Source organism: Colletotrichum lupini, chromosome 6, assembly GCF_023278565.1.
Source record: "Colletotrichum lupini chromosome 6, complete sequence".
NCBI lineage: Eukaryota > Fungi > Ascomycota > Sordariomycetes > Glomerellales > Glomerellaceae > Colletotrichum > Colletotrichum lupini.
In genome coordinates, this window is record NC_064679.1 from 1328700 (window position 1) to 1351159 (window position 22460).

A 22460-nucleotide genomic window follows, 5' to 3' on the forward strand; every position below is an offset into this window, starting at 1 on the left:
AACTTACACATGAATGAGACTACGTTTGCTCTCGGCAAGCCTTGAAAGTCAATGATTTGCATTCTCATTCCTACACATGCTGCGAGATATTCCCCGTGACGCAACCTTTGCGAGAGGACCATGGCGTCTATCTACCTTAGTTCGGGTAAGGTAGGCAAAGTAGGTAGTCCGGGTTGGAAGGAGCGGGTGAGTGTTGACTGTGCCTTCCACCTGAATACCCAGGAAGCCCATATATACCCCTCCAAGTCCATTCCTGTCACCAGCCAGGAGGCGCCCGTCTAGGTCGACGTGTCAGGTCAAACTGGCTGGGTGGTGGAGTGGTTAATGGTCAACAATTGAATTCTACACCAACCAGCCTACTCGACGACAGGCTCAGCGCATACGAGAGTACCCGAGTTCGAATCCCAGCATGAGCACCAAGAGATGTAGCCCCCAGTCCAGCACCGGGGGGGTGAACTCTTTTTTGGTCTTCTCTACGTGTTGACGCTTACCTCATGCGACTGCCTCAGAGTAACGTTTGCCCCTTCCTAGCTAGATGTTTGGTGAAGGAGCGGTCGTTGCCCTTGCCTGTCTTGCAAACGGCAGGTGCGTGATCCCGTCGTCTACATGAGGTACATCTCTACCTGCCTACTTCAACTCTTCCACGTCGTCTCAGACTTTGCCGACTTCACTCCATTTCCTTTCGCTCCTACCATGTGATTCCTTGTTTGCGGGGACCTTCTCGCACCTGAATCATCACATCCTACGGTCTGGTCACCCTCAGGATCTCAAATCGTTGGTCTATTCGTCCTTCCAGAAAGACCTTCTAACCTAGACATGGGTCGTTGGGGATTTCGTATACTGTCCTGCCCTCCCCTCTCTTATTCTCTGCTGAACAATGATACATCAGGGCTTTTCGAGGGCGACAAGGATCTTGACATCGTCGCCGCCATCAGAAAAGCTTTCGGCGATGGTCCTGAAAAGCTTGATCTCTCATGATCAATAAGACCGACATGGTTGCTCCTGTGCAGACGAGAGAGTTCTACAAAGCTGAGGAACATGCACAATTCCTCCGCGGTTTCGTCACAGAAATCCGAGGACGGCTTGACTCCGGAGTCGGCGACGAACTCTTCAAGAAGTATCGAGCCCTCGAACACGAGCATCAAGGCCAGTACCGAACCATTGTGGTCGGCGCCTTGATGATGCGTGGTGGAGCCAAGATCAAGGCAGACGACATGCAGCGTCTACGCGACCTCGTTCCCAAGATGCCTTGCCAATATCGCTTTGCCTTGCCGATGATGGACTTTGGTTTCCGTGACCCCGGAAAAGCGCAATTCCTTGCTGCACTCGACAACTATCAGCCGGGAACGCCTCGAGACTTTGACGAGCCAAGGTAAGTCTAGCCGGATTGTCCATACGAGGCATCGACTAACGGCTTGGGCTTAGCTGCTTCCATTGCGGCAAGATTCACGCAGACCACGGTATGAACCTGAAGGAGTGCGGTCACTGCCAGGCTGCCTGGTACTGCGGCATCGTAAGTACTCAAGCTCGATGGGGTTCTTGGAAAAGTGAAGCTGAAATTTCCAAAGGACTGTCGAAGGACCCATCGCAAGATCCACAAGACTTCGTGCAAGGCAATTTGGGAGAAGGTTCTTGCCAACGTCTAGGACCTGGTGATGAAAAGACACCAGCCTCCACCACTTTGGCAATATCATACAGCTTGATCTTTCCTCGCGGTTAGCCATTCGGGTGGGTAGCATGAGTCGCCGGCATTGGGTTGGTGTGAGACGCGAAAGAAGATATGGAAGTAAACGCATCTTTCTCGGACAACTTTGGTCTAGGTGCTGGACTGCAATCGTCAGATGTGTTAGGCAGACAGGAGAAGATCCAAATGATACGGTTACAACCAAACACAACCAAACCAACGTACATTGACCCGTCTCGTAGTTGTTTGCTCAAGCTTTTGTTCCGAAGTGGCCGAGGGCTTCTGTGTAGTTCTTCGGAGTGGGGGTACGGAAAGATAGTCAGATAGCAATGGAAAGTCTTCAATGATGATTCCCGAGACTCTAATGACAGGAGAAATATCCCATAGTTGCTCTAGATCATCCCTTATGCCACTAAGAACCGGTCACTAAGCTCAAATGCTCGAGTTCCACGTGGAACACCCAACGAACTAATGACCTCGGTTCATCGCCCCAAAGACATTGGCGATTTTCCTTGCTCTAGGCCTGCGGCTCGTGGAACGCGGATGCAATAGAACAGAATGCCCAGCAACAGCAGCTTGATGTCTACGCCGAGATCTGTGAGTGAATTACCACATTGCTGTCTCGAAGAGTCTACACGTATAACATCTTGCGTTGAGGACTATATTGCCAAGGTTGAAGATGGTTGTTGATTTACACAGGTTGATAAACGGCCAATTGGTCAAAGAAGAGGCTTCACACGGAAAAGGGCAAAGAAATCATAGCACCTCTTTGATTCAATCCCTCTACCATCAGGTAGAAAATCTTCAGGAAAGCAACTCGAGTCACTTCTCCATCGCACCCAACCCCAAAGTACAATGTGAGGACGAAGGGAACAGCAACGAGGTAGAGTACGCCCACCTGGAGAACCGGCCTTAGACGCATATACTCATCCCGGCATCGGCAAGGTTACTACCAATCACACACGTATCATCGATTCACATGGATGACGGAAGCTCTATAATCGAGCAAGTACCCCGAGCACAAATGACACGATGCTCATACACCACTCCAATATGGAGTACTCAACACGACTTTACATCTCGCTCGTTAAGTCAGCAGTCGACGTACGTAGTTTAACGTTCGTCACATTCTCAAAGGTCTGGTAAGCCCAAGATCGAAACATGCCGTCAAAGCTGCGTAGGTCAACTTGTAATCTTAGTGATGCAAAGTCCGCTCGCCTCGGGCGTCAGTCAGACACCAGAATGCTTTACCTGGCACGCCTAAACTAATAGCTTCCAGGATGAAACGAAACGTCGGTTATCGAACAAGACCAGACTAGCAAATGGTGAAATCCATGGTCGGTATCGCTTAAAGATATGAGAGACAGGTGACTCCCTCTTCCCCATCCCTCCCACTCCCTTTCCCGAGTCCCTGCCGAGCACAGCACAACGCTCGATAGTTCCTGTAAGTTCAACAATAAAACGTGGGAGAGGGAAAGGAAAACAAACCGATTTTCTTCTGTATGGCAAGACAAGGAGGCCCAAACGTTCAAACGTGGTTTCCAGGATTTAAATCGGATAGATCATCCCTTTGCATCTATCCCGTCATCTAAAGCTTTCTCTCCCTGCGTAACTCGCCATCAACGGCCGCGGCGCCGGGGCACCGGGGGTATATTAAAACGTTGTCACTTTCATTTCCACAACTTTCTCTCACCCGCCTCCCTGTCACAGCATCCGCGCAAGATTACATTGTCTCTCTTACTGACTTACTTACTCCATCCCAGAGCACGCGCCCGTTGGAACGGTTACCACTGCACAAACTTTTCCATTTTTGTCTCAGCTTGGGTCGCTTCGGTCGTCGACTACGCACTCCCTCCATGTGTAGGAGGGGAGCGATGGGTCAATGGTTTTGCGTATGTCTGGGGCTGGGACCCGCGTGGAGATGAAGACATTTTTCTGTTCAGTTGGTGTCGCATGTCGCGTGTTCGCGTGTCGTAGCTTCTCGAGGTCGTTGCTTACTAGCCGTCCCAGCTTGTCGGTTCCACGAGTGAGAGAACATGGATACGAGATCCGCTTGGAGCACGTCTACCTCTGTGATACCAAGAATGGAAATCGCTTTTTCCCCGGCAGCAACCTCGTAGGCTCGACTCGACGTCCTAGATCTCGAGATCTTGGCTACCTTCAACCGTTTATATGCCGGATAGAGACTCCCGTCCAGAATAGAGATATTAGTCAGGTTGCTTTCCGACTAGGCGACGGAAATAGCCTGTGGCTTGTTAGTAAGGCCGTCGTGGCCAAGAGCCGTACGTCCGTGAACCTCCGCTAGGTGATGAAAGATTCCGGAAAGGCTTCGACGGGAAGAGCACTAAGTCGACAGCGAAAGGGCCCAGACCTCAGGACCGACTACCCACCGCAGTCGGAAGCAGACGCTCAGTATCCCCGGCCACATCGGCCGCAGCGTACCTGCACCGACAGTGTGAAGGTCTTGCTGCTGCAAATGTCTGCAAGCAGATGGACACCATTGGGAGGGGCCGCGCCGTCATGCATTCCCGGAAGCTGCACGACGGGGAAGCCGGTCTCGCCGGTGTTCAATGCTGGAGCTACATCTCGAGCATTAGGGTATCTGGACCGGAACGTTCCCGGACCCCGGTCGTGATTCCACGTTGTGAGCACGATGTGGGCGAGAGCTTGCTGCACCCCTTGCATCACCAGCTCTGCGCGGTGATGGAGGCCTGCCGCCACCGACATAGGCATTCGTCGTCATCCGGCACGGAGAGGCGACTTTCTGACTCGAAGGCTGGTAGGTACACACACATCCTGCTATGGCTTTTGCTTTTGCGAGGAATCGTTTTCCTGCTAATAAGCTTAGAAGAAACACGTTTGATGTCTCTCTTCTGGGGGCTTGGCCGATAGATAATCGACGAGAGCGGGTAGCTACAGCAGAGCTCGTGGCTTTCAAGGTTGGAGGTGGTTTGCTTCCGATATTGCCAATCCAAATCAAAAGTGATGGCCCGAGATCGCTGCTACCCGTGCGTCACAGAGTGTCGAAAGGTGCCGAGAACGGTGATGTGCCTTCGGTAGTGATTGGCGATGAGATCGTGTGGCTTGCTCGGGAGGGTGTGGCTGTCTGATGGCCCGATTATGTACTTATTACGGCTGGCGACATCTGTGATTGAATGGGGAAATCTAGCCGTTCATGGTTAACTCGACAAGATATGACAAGAGATCGAATTAACGAAAGTGTGGGAAGAACTTGCTAGGCTCATCCTCCGTGATACGAGAACAGCCAATGTGCTCTGGACACACAGTACGACTACTATATGTTACGGCCGCCCGCAAGGACGCGAAAAACCTTGGACGACCGAAACCGTGGTAGTATTTGTGTAAGCTGAAGAGGAGATGAGCTGAAGAATTTGTAATGCCTGTCACGCGGGATAGAAGCTTATGGAGCCTGGCTTGCCTGGATAGACAGTCGTATTTGGTGATATGGCATTGATGCTTAGTCGCATCGCAGTCTTGTAAACTTGTCGATCCATCCGTGGACCATATGCAATGACTGACGGCAGATGATCTGGTTATGTAGAGCGCAATGCCAACTGCTTCGGGACCAACGTCGCATCAAGTCTAGGAGCAAGCACTCTTTGAGTACCTTGGGCGGGAAGAAAGGCGATGAACAGCTGCAAGACTCGGCTAGCGACCTCCGCCAAGCTGGTTTGCTGTCGTTGACTACTACGAAGTCATTTTTCCCTTTTCTGTCATGGGGAAGAATATTGACAGGGCCAGTACGCGTTTCAAGTGATTGGCAGTTGACATTGCGGATACAGTGGACAGGAAATATCAACTCGAACTCGCGAGTCGCGGACAGAAGTAAGTAATGCCCACGCTCGAAAAGTTGCATGACACGATGGCCAAGTTATCATGCCTCGTAGTCATTGCTTTTTCCTCTAGATGCTGGTTGCCTCGCGCAACACCTACTATGCAGGTCTCAAGTCTAGCAGTAGGTATTGGAAACCCCATCTTTATCGGATGCACAATAGTACAGCCGCGGTGACTTTCGCCACGAGATACCTCAGAGGACACCATGTTGTTAGCCGCTGTGTAAAGTGTGCCATGGGTCTCTTTCCTGAAGTAATTTGCAGCACTTTTACACCTGCTTGGCCTCTTGTCGACAGCTTACGAAGGGCTCACCCAAAATCGGCGCCATTGGGTGGCTCACAAACTGGCTAAATCATTTGACCTGTGAGGGAGGTGGCAGAGGCGGTGTCCACACCGAAGTCGGAAAAGCAATCAGTCGAGACTGTGGCGTACCTTCGCTTGACGGCACTGCCATAACTAGTGCTTGTGTATTGGCTGACGCCGCCATGGCCAATCACCAGCCCTCATGATTTCTGGTATCTTCTCACTGACGACGGTCAATTGGATGAGCTTGCCCCTCTCAGGTCGAGCTACCCAGATACTTTGGCGACCGTCGACTTGCATCCGGAAGCGTGAGTACGGCGTCCGGAGGTATTGTCTCAGTCACCAGTGCGATGTTTCCGTACTGGAGCGGGTCTGCCCTGTGATCGAATGAAAATCCCGGAAACGGTAAAGCTGCTGATGAATATCCATCGGAAAATCGTCCATTGATGAGAGGTCAGAGTCGGGATTGGGTGAAGGTATGCCAAAAGAACTGCCCATTGTGTGGTCGACGATGACCTGAGACCACCAAAGTGACTAGACCGCTTCCATTGTAAACTGACTTGAGTCTCGAAAGCGGGCTTGACGGTAGGAGTGAGGCGACGACCCAACTTGCCAGCATCTGTCAGCTCTGGATCGTATCGTAGAGGAAGGACACGACGTTGTTTGTGTCACATGAGGTTGCGGTAGGCACGGGCTGTCGAGTCGCGACCGAAGAGCGGCTCCGACAAAGGTAGGCAGGTCCCTGTTGAAGACGAGCTCGGGCATTGGCATCAAGCTGCGGAATCCCGGTCAGCCAAAGAGTTGCGAGTTCTTGAAGAGTCTTCCAATCGGGCTTTGCGAGCAGAAGTTGCTTAGCGACACCTATTCTAGGCGTTTCTTCCCATTGCTGTTGACGAATCCCCCTTGCGCAAGACGCTGGTCAAGCTGGCCTGCCCCTTGCGTTTGGAAGTCCTCCCTAGACCCGCACTCACAACATGAATATGGCTTCGTGGCTCAAGGTCGCTGGTGTCACGGGCCGATCTACGAGTGGGGTGTCTTCCAGCCTAGTCGAACAGACGTTTAAAAGCAAAAAACTGAGAGATTTCTGTGACAAGAGCGGTTGGCTGTGCCCGTTCCGACATAGGACTAAATCCAGGGACTCCTCTGAGCAAGGATCTCTGACTAGAGAAAGGGGCGTTTTTTTTTTTCATTCGAGCCGATCAAGCTCTTGGATCTGAAGTTTGGACCCTGGGGCCGGGACGTTTCGCGGCCGTAGTCTCGTCTCGTCAAGAAATTCAAGCCATTGGTGGCTGGGCTGTCAACTAGGAGGAAAGTTCGTGACTGCATTCAGCAATGAAGGTTTATGACAACGTCCCAGCTAGGAAGCGGAGCTAAGGGAAGATTTGATATGGAGACGCTGCCGAGGGCCCAATTCTTAAAATCCAGTCGGGGAAAAGCAGCGCCGGAGGGTAAATTGCGTGTTGGGACGTTGATAGAAATGGGACGCTTCCGATGCCAGGGTGGCATCCCGGTGGATTTTCTCTGGGTCAACTTGGGGTTGCCATGTTGGAGACAACAAAGAATCGTCCACTCGGCCTTGACATCCGTACTTTGTAATGATACAGGAAAGCCTGGAAGTAGGGCATTGTGTAAGAAGATGCAAAGCTTCCTTCAACTGGCCTGCTTGCACCCTCATAGTGCTGGTTTATTGGCTCGATGCAGCACCCTGGGGTCATTGTGGCTGCAATGAGGACACTCATCTGATGTTGACAAGTTTTGCGTGTTCGCATTAGCGGCGGCGATCTTTTCGGTGATGCCCTCAGAGGGTTACAACTTACAGGTAACAGAAGTAGCGCGGCTGCCAGGTCGGCCTCGAAATCGTTCGTCGTGTTGCCCTGGCTATGCAATGCGCCAATTATCTGCCAGGAATTTGCGCTCTGACGACAAAGCGAGTCGTGTCTGCGGGATCAACAGGCACGAGGCAGTGGAAAAGGTGACAGCCAGTGTTGAAGACGACGCTCGAGCCCGGTTGCATGCAAGCGAGAAAGGTTGCACAGGGTGCTGCTGTCAATATTTGACGGCGTTAAGTCCAAGCTTCCGTGATGGTGGAGAGAGCCGGGGTGAAGAGGCCGATCACAGCGGCATCATATCAAACTAGGTGCGGACTGGCACAATTCATGCCTGGGTCAAGCTGCCCGAAGTGTGCCTGAATCCGGGGGTGCAACTCTCAACGTCTCTGAAAGGCTCGCCAGATGTCGTGCATGGCGTTGCTTCACGGCGAATAGAGTGCGTAATCGTTTAAGAAAAGGCTTATTCGGTGCCCAATACCTGGCGACATGGTAGAAAAGAGCTATGATGCGACGTAGGTATCGGTACCAAAGACTCCTGAGGTCTTTCTTTGAGTTGAGGCTATCTCATGTCATGCGTCTCGCATCTTGTCAGGATCGACCTCTGGTGGGTGGCGTCGAGGCTGTTTGCGACGAGAGACAAGACGTAACGGCCGTGATGGGTTTGATAGATGGCAGGAGTGGCTGGTGGATGTCGCTCTCCCCCGCCGACAGATGACAAGCAAACCTGCTCGATACTGACAAGGGAGGTCACTGTGTTACACAAAAAGACTCTGGTGACTGACGGAAGAGGGTCCGAATTCAGCCTCGAAGCTGCGGGAGTGATTGGCCCTCGGAAGGTCTAGCATGGACGACGGCTCGAGAGCCAGAGAGAGACTGGGGGACCACTGAGGAGCTGGCATTGTCAAGACGGTTGGTATATCCTGTTTTCGTGTTTAGGTGACGAAGATAGGGCGACGATGCGCGATGAAGGATCGGAGGGTCGTTGGGAGGGGATCGATCATATTGGCCCGGTAGTGAAATAAGAAACGAAACGAAACAAAATGATCAAAGAGGCAGCGAAAAGGGCATAGAGCGTGCAGCGGCAAGAAGCCAGTAGGTCTGGGCGAATATGATAAAAATGTCGAGAAAATGACGGGAACAGAAGATGACTGTCAAGGACTCGAGATGGTGATAGGAAAGCACTGAAAGATGCCTTACTTCCAGTGTTAATTACCTCAGCACTCGGGCACTGAACCTCGAAGGAAAAAGGTTCGTCACCTGCAGATGCAGCAGGGAAGGAACGAAGGACCCTTGTTCCGTGCACTGGTGCTCTTTCCCTCTTGGTCCTCCTCCATCGTCCTTGCCGTCTCTCTCATTTCTCATACCAGGTAGGCACCCACCTCAGGCAAGGTAGGAACCGAGTGAGAAAGTACATACGATGTTTACCTTCAATGTGCAGGTGCAGGTAGGTGCAGTGGCAGGAGGATCCGCCGGGAAAGATACCTTGAGCATTTGACGAACACAAGCACAGCAAGGAAAAAAAAAACCAGCAAAAAGAGGGCCATGCAGAGCTGGGTGCTTCTGCCCTTGCATCGGCTCATGCGCTTCTCTTCCCTTTTGACAATGCCCTTTGGGCGTCAATTGGCTCTTCGGTCCTGAGCATGGGGTAAAGTAAGAATTAAGGTAAGGTAGGGCAGTCAAGATATGCACCTTATTTCAGGTGCTCTGCTTTGCGCTGCCTCTCACGATCGGTCCTGCCTCCGGGTTTGCTACCGTAGTTATTACCTTAGTGTTGCAGCTTGCTTGCTCTTGCCCTCTGAGAATCCGTAGCTTGAGGTCGACCTCGGGCTGTTCTTTCCCTCGAATTGTGTCAGAGCCGTAGCTAGGCCCCAAATGAACCCCCTCAAGAAACATATCCAGTCACAACGTCTGAGAACCCTGCACAATCCCTGCTGAGCCATGAGAAACCACCCCTGTTTCTTTCTTGCCGTGTCCACCCACATCCATACTGGTCGGGAGGGAAAGAAGGAAGAAATTTTGACTGAGCAATTGCGACTGAGAGAGCTCCTGCCCTTGCTCCAGAAAGCGCGAAGCCAGAAGGTGCGCCCCACCCCACCATCCCACTTTCCAATTGCCTCTCCCGCCCGCGGACTCACCCCCGGTCTGCGCCTTTCCAGGGATGGCTACGCATGTGGCACCGGCTTGTGGTGAACTCCTCGGTACGTATCTTCTTAGCTTCATCCAGCCGTCTAGCTTCTTCCCTACCCGTCTCTCGCCGCCTCTCAGACTCTCAGTCTCTCGTCTCTCGTCTCACTCTCACCCTCACTCTTTGCACTTTTCATGTCTCGTCCACAAAATCTAAGACATCCATCTCGAACTTCGCTCACAGTCCTCGCCTTTCTTCGCACTAATACAGCGGGACAATACGCCCTCGTCCTCTCGTTCCCTCGCCTTCACCCACTCCTACTGGCCACCACGTCCACTCCTGCTCCCACGCCCGCTAGAACCTCTCTCTCCTCCATACGGATACTTCACGTCAGAGACACTGGTTCTCGACAGTGTCAGAGACCACACAGGACCTTAGACAGCAGCCACACTTACCTTCCCCGGCGTTGCTGCAGCTCGACATGGACATGGACCTGGATCTGGCCCTCGACCCGAATCTCTGACCCCGACGCTACCTCTACATCTGAGCGCACCCTCACCCTCCCGAGTCCCGTCACCTTCACCCTCTCACACTCGCCTTGAGGAGTATTCGACCCTCAAAAAGTACCTCAGTCTTTTGGCCCGTCCCGTCGCCGCGTTTCAACCAGCCTCGACTGTCATATCTTAAAGCCTTCACTTCTCCGGTCCCTCTCTTCATGCCCGTGTCCCTACTTAGCCTTCAGTACCGTACTTCACCCTCGGTCTTGTGCTGATCTTCGGTCGACTTTTCATTTTCCATCATAAGCATCCTTATAACTTAATTCCCTGCTCGGTCCTATCGCATTCACCCTCACCTCACAGTCACATTTGCCATTAGCTCCAGCTTCAACCTCCAGGTTGAGCTACCTTCCTTGCCTTTACCCCTTGCCTACAGCTTCATCCGACTGATACCGAAGGCTGCGGTACCTACTACTTCTTTCCACTTTTCCACCTTTCTTATTCCCATTTCGTGTCTCGCCTTTTCCTTCTGGCAGCACAATTCTACAAAACGCCCCCCATTCCCACCCAACCATTTCGTTCGGTCGACGACGACCTAGAAGCTCAGGGGAAAAAAAAAACCAGATGCCCGCCATTTATATATCACGACCCATCTCACCTTGACGACCTGTCTCACCGAAGAGTCGTACAATCTTGATCGTACAAGTACCGCCTCCAGCCAATCTCTCCACGACATTCTCAGTCAGGGTTTCTGTGTGGCCCATTCTTCGGCTCATTGCTCTCGAGTTCGTTCAGCCGACGTCGCGCAGACGAGGGACCACTTCATTCCTGTGTCTGACCCTTCGCCTGATTACCGGTTCAACTCTCGCGTCACCTTGGGGTGTTCTGGATTCACTTAGCTGATCCAGTGAGACTCGATTCACTCCAATTGTTGGCCTCTCCTGGTCTACCATTACTTCTGCCCGGGTGTTCCTGCCTACTTTCGTGGCCCCCGAACTTTCTGTCTCACTGTGACCTCACTTTGGTCAGCTCTCAACATTGTGGCCGAGGCCTCTTCTTCCCATTTTTACTCTCTACCTCGCTCCTTCCCTCACACCTCAGTGTCTCGACGACCACACACGTCCCTCTCACAGGATTGATTTCTAAAAATTTCTTCCCCTCGTCATACCAACCACCCGCCTCTCGCGGTTGACTTAACTCATAATACTTATAACCACGTCTCATATCTGGTATGTTTTATTCTTGTCTGCCCAAGTGGCCCTCCTGCCAATCTCACATCCGAGCGCAAAGAACTTACAAAACTCTCTGGAGATCAGACAAACACGCACAAGTAGCCTTCACTCGACCTCTTTCACCATGCCTACCAGCTTCGACCGCTTGGAGAAGCTCTTCTCCCGGAAAAAAGACTTCTCCGTCCAAACAAGCCCATCAACGCCAACCATGGAGTCATCGGGTCCCAGGACTGCAAGTTTAGACCACAGTTTCCCTCAGCCTTCCTTCATCCGTCCACGAGTCTCCCGCATGAAGGCTAGAGAGGAGCGCATTGTAGCATCACAAAATGAGAGACGTGCCCAGAGCCTCCCGGAAAACCAGTCCGAGCGTATCTCAATACACATTTCTCACCTCAGCAGTGCAAGCACGACAACTCTTACTCTTCCAGCCCGCTCCATGTCGCTCAATCACCGCAGGGAAAGTAAGCCGGTGGCAAGTCTGCGTGGATTCGATTTTCCTTTTCCTCCCACATCCCCATCCCCGGCTTCGCCTTTTAGTGCCACTTTCTCTCCGAGAACCCTACCCACAACGCATAAAGTTTCCCTCGAGCACCGCCACAGCTCTGTCATCATCCCTCCCAGAGCCGACACCCCACCTACCTCGGACCACGAGGACGACTCAAGCATAAAGGGATCCCAGGGCCGGCCTTCTTCTTCACTCAGCAGAGACCTGCCAACACCTGCCGCATCTCCAGAAATGAGGCCCATCAACGACATGAGATCCCGGGATTCTGCAGAGTTAAGCTTGGCCAAGAGGAAGGCGGCTGCTGCAGCGACAAGACGTCGAAGAGAGGAAAAGGCAGCTGCCTTGCGTCGGCCCCAGGGCCAGTCCAGACCTCACAGATCCATCACTTCATCAAGCCAGATCCTCAAAGGTGGAGATGTCATGGATTTCTTCAACCTCTCCGACGAAGACATCTTGGAAGAGCCAGAGTTGGAGGATACCCCGGAAACCCCGTTTATGCCGGCACCTTTGCGGCTACCACCCTCACCGCCGACCCCTGCCTATACGGTGTCATCGGTCGGTTCCAAGCGACGGACATCTTCTATTCATGCTGAAGACGTCGCCAAAGAAGGAGCGCTGCAGGTTGCCCAGATCGCGGCCAAACACAAGTTCGACCTTGTATATATCGTCAACTTGTGGCCCGAAGGAGCGTCAGAGTCGTCGTCGCCCACGTTCCGCTCTTCTCTGGATTTCTCATCAAGGCCCTCAAGCATGAGAAACTCTCTTCTTGGGCCCATGGATGGACCAACGGTGGACACAACTCCTGGTATGACTGGGCGTCTGCTCGCCGCCTACGGTTTGTCGAACCTGACTAGCCCTTTCCGCATTTCGGCCACAGTTCAGTCCAGAATCTTGAAGCAGGAGGGCTGGATGGAATACCGCAGCGACGACGCGCAGGCGGGCGAGATTGCACGGGGTTACGGCCACGCCTTCCACACGGCCACAGGTCGAAGGGGCTCCGCAAACTCGAGCCCCCGGAGTCCGGGTCCGCAAGACGTGGCCCAGAACGATCGCGGCATTGTCTTTGCCGCCTACCGCTATCCAAGCAAGGACTCACAAACAACCGGATGTACCAAGGAGGAGCTGGACGCATTGCGCGCAGATGCCGAAGGCCTCGTCGATTACCTCGTCGCCATTCACAAGGCTCGACGCCTCCGAGATCCCATGACCCTACAAACCTTGGTCGATGAGGACGCCACGCCTTAATTAACGCCAACGCCAGCGCCACACTTTAAACACGCCGACACGACCGTTTTCTGATTTATACCAACGCGATCAGTGCAACGGATATTAAATGATTACGACCCGTCATTCCTTGACACATTCTTCTTTGGCTGGATTTACACGTTTTTGCGATTCGTCTTTGATATGATACCACATGGAGAGCGTCGTCCTTTATTCGTAACATGGACTTCGTCATTTAGCTCGAAAAAAGGACATTTTCAGTCACATCCAGATAGTTCAGGTGCTAGGCATAAGCATCGAGCGTTGGAAGCGACTTCACAGAGGCATGGCATGGAGAGGATGGGTTCTGAACTAGTCCATCCTGGACTCTTACGTAGCAAGTGGACTCGATCCATAATGAAAAATAAAAACTCATGATACCTCAATCCGGTTTTCTCCCCAGCCACACTCGCGGGTCCCTGCTTTGGGCCGAGGCCATATTCCCATGACCGCATGACGAATCCGAGCGTACGCAGTCTTCGGCTTTACCGGCGCGAGTCGTCTTTTTTTTCTTTTTTCGACAACAATCCGATCTTTTGTCTTGATGAACTCTTTTTCCTCATGCCTCAAAGCTATTTTCTCCCCTTTGGCTGACATGGACGGATCAGCAAAGCTCATGAGTCGGGTCTTGATTTTTGGGGGCTGAGCTGAGTCCCATCAGCAGTGGCGCATATAGTAATTGCTCATGGGAGGCCTGGCCAATTCGCCCATTCTTTTGGTTCTGGTAGGGCCACTGACAGGTCCCATCATTCCCGGCATCATCATTCCACCATCTGGCAGCGGGCGATTTGCAGTACATTCACTGCTTGGGAGGCCGGGGAACCCCTGGTTTCAAAACTTCCCGCGACGCTGGTTGGGTGGGGGTGGAGAGAGAGAGGAGGGGATAGAGGATCCGGGTCATTTTTGGATCTTGTCTGGCCCAGGCTTTTTTGGCCAGTATGGATACTCCAATGGCGATGGGGAGGAGGGAGGCAAAAAACGCAACGCCGCGACGGCAAAGCATGGTCAGGCATTGAGGAGGTCTCCGTTCGCCATGTGGTTAGAGGGGGAGGTGGCTTATTCAGTTGTGACGATGGTACGCTGGCGTGTGTTCGGGGATGGAGTCGTGGCCGTTGAGAGCGTTGGTAAACTTGGCGCCGATGGGATTTGATTGTCGTTGCGTCAGGGTATTATCTTCCTTCTCAATCCTTTCATTTCTGTGTGACCCTCCGCCCTTGACTGTCTGGGTACAGTACTATTCACAGTTTCTGATGGAGGAAAATGAGGACACCCAGTTGGAGGGATCAATGGGCCAACTCTGAAAGTCTGAAGGGGCTTGACATGATGTCAGCTGTAGTTCTGACGACAGTCTGACAGAGAGCCGCAAACTCTGGCCGGGAGGGACAGTTCATGATTCTATGCGGCTTTTCTGGGGGGGGGGGGACGCGGCTACGTGCGGACGTACTGCACGGGATACTGCACGGCATGGCATCCCTGGGTCTTGTGAACTTTGCCCACCACCCATATTGCCTACATACCTCCCCTGCCCACCCGCCGAACCCCGTTTTGATAGGGTTGCAGTGGATTGGGGGGGAGAGCTTTCGAGCTTTCCGGGTGGTGGGAGGGCGATTGCGAACGTTTGGCCGGCTACCCTCATTCTTTTTTACATCCTTGGCAACTACCAGGAAACGGCAGGTTTTCTCGGGTTTAGTAATTGACTTCCTACCAGGCCTTTACCCGACTTCAGCGGGGGAGAAGAGACATGAGAGGGGCGAACTTGTAACCTTTGACTCCCCCCCCCCCGCGCAACGGAGAAGGGCAAAAAGAGTTCTTGCGTCTTTTGGGTGGATGCGACGGCGGCAGGACGGCACGAGTTGACGTGGTGGACGTGTGCCGGTGCCATGTCTTGATGCCCTGGGCTTACCTTTTGCGATTGTGGCTTTCATTTTTTCTTCTGGTTTCCCCCGCCACCACGCCCGTGCGGATGGCTTTTGGTGGTCAACCAGTGATGAACGGCGTTTGGTACGGAACTACGGAGTAGGAGTGCTACCCTTTTCCGCGGCTTACGGCTCGCGGCTCGCGGGCGCGGGCGCGCATGCGTACGTTGGGGGTTAGGAGTAGATGAGGGCTGGGCATGCAGGCCTGGGGTGCATCTTTGCAGGGCTAATCTGAGGGTACGACCACTTCTTGGCTGCGGCGCGGGCACCGATATGCAGCAGGAGGGGGAGGGCACAAGGGAAAGAAATGAACGCCTGCGGTCTGCGGTGTATTTCGATGGTTTTTTTTTCCCGCGGCGTGCCTTGCATTAAGTGCGTAAGGTAGGATTCAGTCTTTGTTTCTCGGTGTTTTGATAGCGGGTGGAAGCCGAAAGATGGGTTGCAGTGGTGGTTCTCTGGTGAGCTGTGTTGGTACCGGCAGTGAATCGTGGGTGGGAGGGCTAATGCAGGTTCTGGATCATCAATGGCGGAAGTGAATGTTTGTGATGCTTGATGTAGATCGAAATTCTGATGTGGTTTGACCGTTTGAACAGTGATGGACGGTGGTATTGGACCTGATTTTGAACTTGTTTGGTTCAAACCACGTATCTGTTCGGGTTTCTCTCGTTGCTGACGTTTCTTTTTTCTCGTTGTCTCGGCAGAGTCTCGTCAAATCGCCCATCAAAAAACCCGAATCCGAGATGCAAGTTGGCGTTCAGGCGTCCGAGAAGGTGGCTGGCGTGCTTTCTTGACATGCTCCTGACACTGCCACGGCTGCAGTGTTGCCCTCCCAAGTCGGCGCTCAGACGTTGACAAGATCGGAACCGATTTTCCGGCTCTCTCGAGGTGAGGTAGGATGGCGCGGGTTGCAGTCCATCATTGGTCTTGCGGGGACTATTCGCGAGATTGCTACGAGATAGCGTTCTGACTGATCGTCGATGGATGGCGTGGTTGCCATGATGTCTGTCAGAGGCGGATGATTCAATATCAGAGTGAATGGGGGTTCATTTGAAGATCTGATTTGACCAGCTATTCTACATTAGTCTCAGGGGCACCCTCTATCTGAATGATGTGGGTAAGAGCACTGGCGACGGTGCGATGAACAGCTCCGGTGGCGGCCAACGTCAGGTTGAGACGTAATGATGCCATTGGACGAACTGGACGATGATCTGAAGTGTCAGAAACACCCAGCCGGCTCCGAAAGTACGTTTATGACACTACATCCGGCGCCGGCGTGGAACGAAGAGGAGGCCACGAGGCGTATGGGAGAGGCGTTTTGCCCGTTCAACGTCCGGGCGCTGGCAGGCCGTCTCGAATGAGTTGAAGCTAAGTTAGTAGGCTTTGGTGGACTAGGGGAAGCGTGGCTAGAGCTTCCGGGGCCGACGCTAGACTTTAGATGGTTTGAATATCAACGTCCGGGTTTCAACTGCGAAACGCAACTAAGGCGATGATCGAATTCTGATGGAGGGGAAGGGGAAGAGACCTTGATGAGCAGGGTACGTCTGATGCAGTTGAATATTGGGACAGTCTTCAATGGATACTAGAATTCAACGGGCTAGGATGTCATGGAGGAAAGAAAAGGGAGGTGAGAATCAACTATACACCACCTTTTCGGTGTTATCGGGCATATACGTAGAAATCAACTATCACGACGCCTCTACCCAGTGCTGCAAGGAGTCCCGTCCGTCATTGATCCAAGCTCTTCCAAGCCTTGAACACTTTGGGCGGCATACAACTCTCAATCTTATTGCGAGCCTCTGCAATAAATTCTCTCCTGTGTTCACTTGACGACGTTGGCAACACAGCGCCAAGGGCAGCATGGCAGGCTCGTACAGTGCTGAACATGGCCTCGTCATTATCCTCCCCCAAGGGAAACCATCCACCACCCTCCCCAAGGACTTTGATCATGTTGGCTAATACCTCAGCCAAACTTCCACCCTGAAAAGCATCGGTCACACAATACCTATCCCAAGTCTGCGTGATAGTGTCGAAGAAGTGAGGAAGCGGGCTCCATTTCAGATCTACTCCAGGTGTTATAGTTGGAGAAGCTCCTTTTGTGATTAGCCATTTGGCGTTACGAACTAGGGCTTCATTACTGTCTTCATTTAGAAAGACCCCAGGATCGAAGGCGGCGACCGTCGCATGCAGCGCAAGCATTCCAACAGTGCAAGTCGTGGCCTCGGAACGATCATCTTTTACGTCCATGTCTGAAAAAGCCGAGGATCGAGTGTCGGGGAGGTTAGCGTCGGCGGCGTATTCTATTACTTTAGATCCAGCATGAAGATCGACAACCTTTTGAAGATGGATTTTTGACGCGTGTAAGAACCCTTCAAGGGTGGAGGGCTGTAGTGCTGGAAAATTGCATTGGCATGCAATCAAGAAACAGTCGAGGATCTCTTGATCAAGAGGCGCAAAGTGTGGTTCGTGTTGCGCAATGGTGCGCCACAAGATATCCGGCATCATCTTGTTCAGGCCCTGTGCCAGAGGGGTGCCATTCACCTGGCCCCAATATTCGGGCCTCGCCGCTGAGAGTGATTGTCTCAGCCTGGAGACGATCTTCCCTTTGGTTTCTGAAGGACAGTACCAGGCGCCTCCCGGTTCTGAAAAGAGATGAAGTGCCGCGTTTGATTTTGCCAGGTTTGATGAGAATGTGAAGATGTCAGGTGCCACTTTATATGAGAATAATTCAAAAACGCTCAGTGTCGGATCGGTCTTTTCCATGGCCAGAGCATATTCGAAGGCGTTATCGTAGTGAACATCAAGCCTGTCCAGCGTGAAGGGCCGCTCCGGGTTCGCCCCGAGACGTCGCAGGAGGGCCACCGAGAGCTCGTTATGTGCCGTTATTGCGTAATACAACGGCGTCGCACCACTTTCCACCACGACTTCATCAACATCCACGCCCATGCACTGCACGAGCTCTTTGATGATGGGCCCATTGCCGGAAAAGGCGGCGGATTGAAGTGCGGAAACCACCACCGCTGGAACCCATGACTTTGTCGGATCCAACCCCTCAAAGGCACTGGCGAAGACCTGGTTGAAGAGGGGATACTTTGGCGAAGTATGGCCCACGCTTACGATTCGAGACGAAGCGCCGCGGGAGAGCAGTAGGCGGGCGACGGAGACTTTTTGGTTGCAAATAGCAATGTGTAGGGGCGTCCAGGCCGGTACGGCTTGCCCCATCACACGACCGGGAATCCGAAAGGTGCCGGGGGGAATACACTGGCACAGAAACCTCGCCGGCATTTCCATATCGACAGAGTGTTGATCCAGAAGCCACCGGACGGTATCGTAGTGCCCACCCTTTGCGGCGAGGTGTAAGGGCGTCGCGAAGCATGCTTTCGACAGCGCGACCTTGATACCGTCATCGCTTAGAACCTCTCGGCGTTCCCACTCCTTCCGATATTCTAGTTTTACCCAGTCTTCGAGGCACTGAGGAGCTTCGAATGAATAGGCTTTATTCATGTCGGCGCCGTGGGACGCTATGCGCTGGAGAGTGGCCAGGTTCCCTGTCGCGGCGCACCTGGTGATGATGTCGGTATTGCCGTCGCGTATCGCTGCGAGGTATACTTCTTCCTGAAGATTCACGTTGAGCTTGATGCTGACTTGGGCGAGCGCGGCGACGGTGCAGCTGTCTAGGTAGCTGCAGATTTTTATCCAGATTTCGGCAGGAAATTCCGCGCGCGGTGTAGTTGACGACATGGTGGTCCGTTAGTAAGGGATATGAGCTGTGTTTGGTGGTATGGGAAGACGATCAATTCGAGGGCTTTTCGTAAGCTGAATTTCTGAGGATGATAAGAGGTCTTTCAAAAAGCTCAAAGACACGAAGATGAGGCGAAATCAAGGTAATTATTTACTTCCGTGCAAATCATCAGGGTAACCACCAAGGAGAACCTGGAAGGAACGAGGAGATAGCTCAACCTTTCTCCTTCTCCATTGACTCTCCTTACAGACAATCTCAAGGATTCTGATGCAAAGAATATTGCGCAGCCGGAAAAGACCTCTGAAAGTGGTTTCCCAAGGGACTCTCCGGGTCGTCGTTGAAGTTCGGCCCCGGCCTCCTTCCGGAAGACTGGCCCCACCGAACCGTTCTCGTCTTCCGGACTCCACTCCTACGGGCCGCCAAATCTTCCACTGAAAGTACATTCTCCGTGTCTCATCAGACTGGCGACTCATAAATTGCGCTTGAAAGTATTGCGTACAACTGGAATGAAGCTATAGGCGTATCGTTGCAGGTTCTTCGCGTGAGAATGAAGACTAGCAACCTTTCTGGTGCGTGAGAGACAGCACGTTCTTTCGACCTATCCCAAACTCTGAGCTACTGCTGAGCGACTCACTGTTTGAATTGACGATCTTACAGTCGCTGTAGGGAGAGAAGGAGGCGGCGATGCCTTCCAAGCTTTCGTACGCCGACCATGCCGGTCTTGTACGCCGTTCGTGATCCACCCGGCGAAAACATACCCACATCGCCGATGACCGGCGCCGCACCGCCGCGGCGGCCAATGCCTCCCATCCGCCCAAGCTTTCGTGTTTTATTCCCGAAATTTTTCGCGCCAGTGAACTCAATTGAACCCTGGCTCGAAAGAGATAAGAAAAACGCCCCCAAATTTCCCTCACCGATGAGATGAGTAAACGCGAAGGATCAAATATGCTATGAGCTACTGGGTAAGTTTGATTGCTGCAATCAACAAGATAATTCCTCGTCAGATAGCCATATTGGAACTTTGGAGGTACCTTAGGTACCTTCGGTGAGTGACGGCACAATGCTACATGGGGCATCCCTTCGGTCACGCCGCCGGACACTAGTCACGGACTGCGACCGACTCAAGGGATGAGCGGGCACCGGTGGAGAACACGCCTTGATTGTCGCGAGAGAATCCAGGCCCGATCACGCAACGTTGACGAAGGGGTCTTTTTTTCGTCTATTCAAGCTTTCCCGGCGTCGGAGTCAAGTGCCGCCTTGCATACCGGATCTTCCGGATGAGCCCAGCAGCTCACTTAGTCACTCTTGTCCTTTGACTACGACATATTCTCTAGTCGCAACGCTACATTCGCATGTTAGCCTCTGGAAAACCCTGGGAATAACATGCGGATAAGAAACCATGCCCATCGCTCAAAGTTTCATGATGCAGGATAAACTCACAGGGTTCAACCCGTTTTTCCCGGATGTGCATGGCACCTGGCGGTAAGAGAGGTTTTCACAACCTACGGAGTAGTTCCACGCCGGTTCATTAGTGTTGGTCCAAAAAAAAAAAAACACCATCCGACGTCATGACAGGCGATCCCTCCATCCCAGGTTACAAGTAATCTATTTTACCACGAGAGACTTTTTTCTTCACACAAGCCGAGGAACAAATGGCTAATGGCTGCCAAAGTGAGACCACGTTCCCGCCGCTAGGGCCGCCGACGCAGGCATTCCGCGTTCATCGGTTGACGGGGCGGCCAACATACTTCAGCCGCCCGATGCCCGGAGAGCTGAAAAGGCTGACGTTCTGTCACCTTCCTTCCGTCCCATCTCATCTCATCTCATGTTATCTCGCTTTGCGGTTACATACGTCAAATAACACCCTGTTATAAAGTCACCATTCATCTTTCAAATCGTAGACTACCATCTCACGCGATTGAACGAGGCCAGCAATTAAGAAAGCGCAAATTGATACGGGTGCAGTGGCCGGATAGTTTGAGCTACATACACGTCTACTGTGAAAGCAACCTCATAATGTCAACCACAAACGCCATCCTCACGTCTTCACAACCAACAATGACACCGCCACATCTCCCACCCCCGCAAAGCTGTCATCCCTTCATGACACTCCCCCTCGAGCTCCGCCTCCTCATCTGGGAAACCTTCAGCTCGCAACCCCGCGTCTTCGAGTACAGAGAAGACACCCACCTCATCAAGCCGCCCCGCGAGTACCGCCACCCCCGTGCCGCCGCCCTCATCACAAACGCCGAATCGCGAAAAGCAACCCGCGCCCTTCTCCGGCCCTTCCCGCACCCGTACGACGTCCAAAAGGATTCCCGCCCGTCGCCGCCGCCTGCCCTGGAGTTCGTGCCCTCATCGGATATCATCTACCTCCCACCGCTCGTCTACCGCACGCGGCTCGGCGCGTGGGACTCACTCTGGACCACGAAACCGGGGATCGAGAATGTAGGGATTCACTGGTCCGTTCTCCTCGACGAGCGGCGTATCGCGGAGGCTCTGCGGGCTTGTTCGCGGTGTTTCACCGATATGAGGAGGCTGTCCGTCTTTATCGAGTTCAAGCCGCTTCCGCAGCCGGAGGAGGAGGTTGGGAACGGCGGGATTGTGAGGTTATTGGGTCCTGCGGAGGATGAGTACCGCTTGCCGAGTTTATATGCCGAGGCGCATGGGTTGATGGATGAGTTTTGGACGTGGGGGGAGTTGAGGACGGCGCTTGGAAAGGTTAGGAGGGCGATGAAGTGGACGCCTGAGATTGAGGGGGTGTTGTACACCAGGGAGATGGAGGAGGCGTCTGCTTTTTGAGATGGGATGGGGTTGGTATTTTGATGACTTTTGTCTCATCTGAGCTGGTCATTTCGATAAGGATGTCGGGCTGATGCGAGGCATGCCCTGACAGAGAATGTAATATTTTGAGCATTTATCAGGGTTCAAGTTCAGCATACGGCGTCATGATCGAGCGAGGGATTCACAGCATTTCAGCGGGTTTGGAGTATTTCATGACAAGTCTGATATGAACCTGCTAGCTATTATTGAATGCGATTTTGAGTCATTTTGAGCGTATTTGGAGACTTGCCCGTGTGTGCAATTTTGTGAAAAGTAGAAGATAAGGATCATGTTGCTCTCTTTCGCTATAAATTACATCTCATTACATTTTCGAGGAATTCAACTTCCAGAGCCCTGTATACCTGGGTATCGTCTACAACTTATTCGTACATCTCACCTCTGCCTCGGCTCACGCCGTTGAAATAGGGTGCTCGTGGCCGCAACCTCCTTCAAGCTCAGATCCACGCCCGTAGAGCTCTGAGAGCCTCGAGGCCCGTATTCATGATCACCTTAATCTAAATAACCTCTTCTCCAACACCCCCCACACCCTTCCTTCAACCTCTCACTCATCCTAGTAATAGTCTCCATTTTCTCACCCCGAATCCGACAATGCGTCAAGCTCGCCATTCTCCAGTCCCTCGACTCTGGTGTCAAGCTCGAGCGTAGACTCAAATCCATGCTTGTTATTG

At 52.7% G+C, this 22460-nt stretch overlaps 11 protein-coding genes across 11 annotated transcripts; 3 read left to right on the plus strand and 8 right to left on the minus strand.

Annotated features, from left to right (window-relative positions):
* Window positions 1-974: 974 nt before the first annotated feature.
* CLUP02_11882 (uncharacterized protein) lies at window positions 975-1646 on the plus strand (the record flags this gene model as incomplete). Its single annotated transcript, XM_049290848.1, has 3 exons — window positions 975-1372; window positions 1426-1513; window positions 1569-1646. 3 exons carry the CDS (start codon window positions 975-977, stop codon window positions 1644-1646), a joined length of 564 nt encoding a protein of 187 aa, XP_049147993.1.
* A 44-nt stretch (window positions 1647-1690) lies between these two features.
* CLUP02_11883 (uncharacterized protein) lies at window positions 1691-2606 on the minus strand (the record flags this gene model as incomplete). The annotated part of the gene is made up of 4 exons (XM_049290849.1): window positions 1691-1816; window positions 1910-2096; window positions 2183-2343; window positions 2472-2606. The coding sequence occupies 4 exons, from the start codon at window positions 2604-2606 to the stop codon at window positions 1691-1693; spliced, it is 609 nt and encodes a 202-aa protein (XP_049147994.1).
* Window positions 2607-4093: 1487 nt separating this feature from the next.
* On the minus strand, window positions 4094-4417 carry CLUP02_11885 (uncharacterized protein; the record flags this gene model as incomplete). The annotated part of the gene is made up of 1 exon (XM_049290850.1): window positions 4094-4417. The coding sequence occupies one exon, from the start codon at window positions 4415-4417 to the stop codon at window positions 4094-4096; it is 324 nt and encodes a 107-aa protein (XP_049147995.1).
* Window positions 4418-6181: 1764 nt separating this feature from the next.
* Window positions 6182-8672, minus strand: CLUP02_11886 (uncharacterized protein; the record flags this gene model as incomplete). Its single annotated transcript, XM_049290851.1, has 16 exons — window positions 6182-6358; window positions 6403-6450; window positions 6515-6617; window positions 6737-6862; window positions 6934-7003; window positions 7069-7162; window positions 7238-7452; window positions 7512-7581; window positions 7660-7780; window positions 7820-7915; window positions 7977-7986; window positions 8054-8091; window positions 8150-8230; window positions 8271-8405; window positions 8431-8555; window positions 8613-8672. 16 exons carry the CDS (start codon window positions 8670-8672, stop codon window positions 6182-6184), a joined length of 1569 nt encoding a protein of 522 aa, XP_049147996.1.
* A 43-nt stretch (window positions 8673-8715) lies between these two features.
* CLUP02_11887 (uncharacterized protein) lies at window positions 8716-9026 on the minus strand (the record flags this gene model as incomplete). Its single annotated transcript, XM_049290852.1, has 2 exons — window positions 8716-8863; window positions 8929-9026. The coding sequence occupies 2 exons, from the start codon at window positions 9024-9026 to the stop codon at window positions 8716-8718; spliced, it is 246 nt and encodes an 81-aa protein (XP_049147997.1).
* Window positions 9027-11649: 2623 nt separating this feature from the next.
* CLUP02_11888 (uncharacterized protein) lies at window positions 11650-13275 on the plus strand (the record flags this gene model as incomplete). The annotated part of the gene is made up of 1 exon (XM_049290853.1): window positions 11650-13275. The coding sequence occupies one exon, from the start codon at window positions 11650-11652 to the stop codon at window positions 13273-13275; it is 1626 nt and encodes a 541-aa protein (XP_049147998.1).
* Window positions 13276-13530: 255 nt separating this feature from the next.
* Window positions 13531-16876, minus strand: CLUP02_11889 (uncharacterized protein; the record flags this gene model as incomplete). The annotated part of the gene is made up of 19 exons (XM_049290854.1): window positions 13531-13567; window positions 13675-13776; window positions 13889-13940; window positions 14032-14066; window positions 14142-14315; window positions 14373-14506; window positions 14564-14607; window positions 14637-14662; window positions 14726-14748; window positions 14811-14950; window positions 15083-15260; window positions 15340-15400; window positions 15457-15776; window positions 15851-16142; window positions 16178-16277; window positions 16334-16405; window positions 16467-16546; window positions 16689-16788; window positions 16846-16876. 19 exons carry the CDS (start codon window positions 16874-16876, stop codon window positions 13531-13533), a joined length of 2001 nt encoding a protein of 666 aa, XP_049147999.1.
* A 58-nt stretch (window positions 16877-16934) lies between these two features.
* On the minus strand, window positions 16935-18947 carry CLUP02_11890 (uncharacterized protein; the record flags this gene model as incomplete). The annotated part of the gene is made up of 1 exon (XM_049290855.1): window positions 16935-18947. One exon carries the CDS (start codon window positions 18945-18947, stop codon window positions 16935-16937), a length of 2013 nt encoding a protein of 670 aa, XP_049148000.1.
* Window positions 18948-19203: 256 nt separating this feature from the next.
* Window positions 19204-20355, minus strand: CLUP02_11891 (uncharacterized protein; the record flags this gene model as incomplete). Its single annotated transcript, XM_049290856.1, has 6 exons — window positions 19204-19392; window positions 19448-19514; window positions 19604-19806; window positions 19863-19988; window positions 20060-20156; window positions 20252-20355. The coding sequence occupies 6 exons, from the start codon at window positions 20353-20355 to the stop codon at window positions 19204-19206; spliced, it is 786 nt and encodes a 261-aa protein (XP_049148001.1).
* A 651-nt stretch (window positions 20356-21006) lies between these two features.
* Window positions 21007-21750, plus strand: CLUP02_11892 (uncharacterized protein; the record flags this gene model as incomplete). The annotated part of the gene is made up of 1 exon (XM_049290857.1): window positions 21007-21750. The coding sequence occupies one exon, from the start codon at window positions 21007-21009 to the stop codon at window positions 21748-21750; it is 744 nt and encodes a 247-aa protein (XP_049148002.1).
* A 343-nt stretch (window positions 21751-22093) lies between these two features.
* CLUP02_11893 (uncharacterized protein) lies at window positions 22094-22449 on the minus strand (the record flags this gene model as incomplete). Its single annotated transcript, XM_049290858.1, has 3 exons — window positions 22094-22125; window positions 22185-22256; window positions 22368-22449. 3 exons carry the CDS (start codon window positions 22447-22449, stop codon window positions 22094-22096), a joined length of 186 nt encoding a protein of 61 aa, XP_049148003.1.
* Between the last annotated feature and the right edge of the window lie 11 nt (window positions 22450-22460).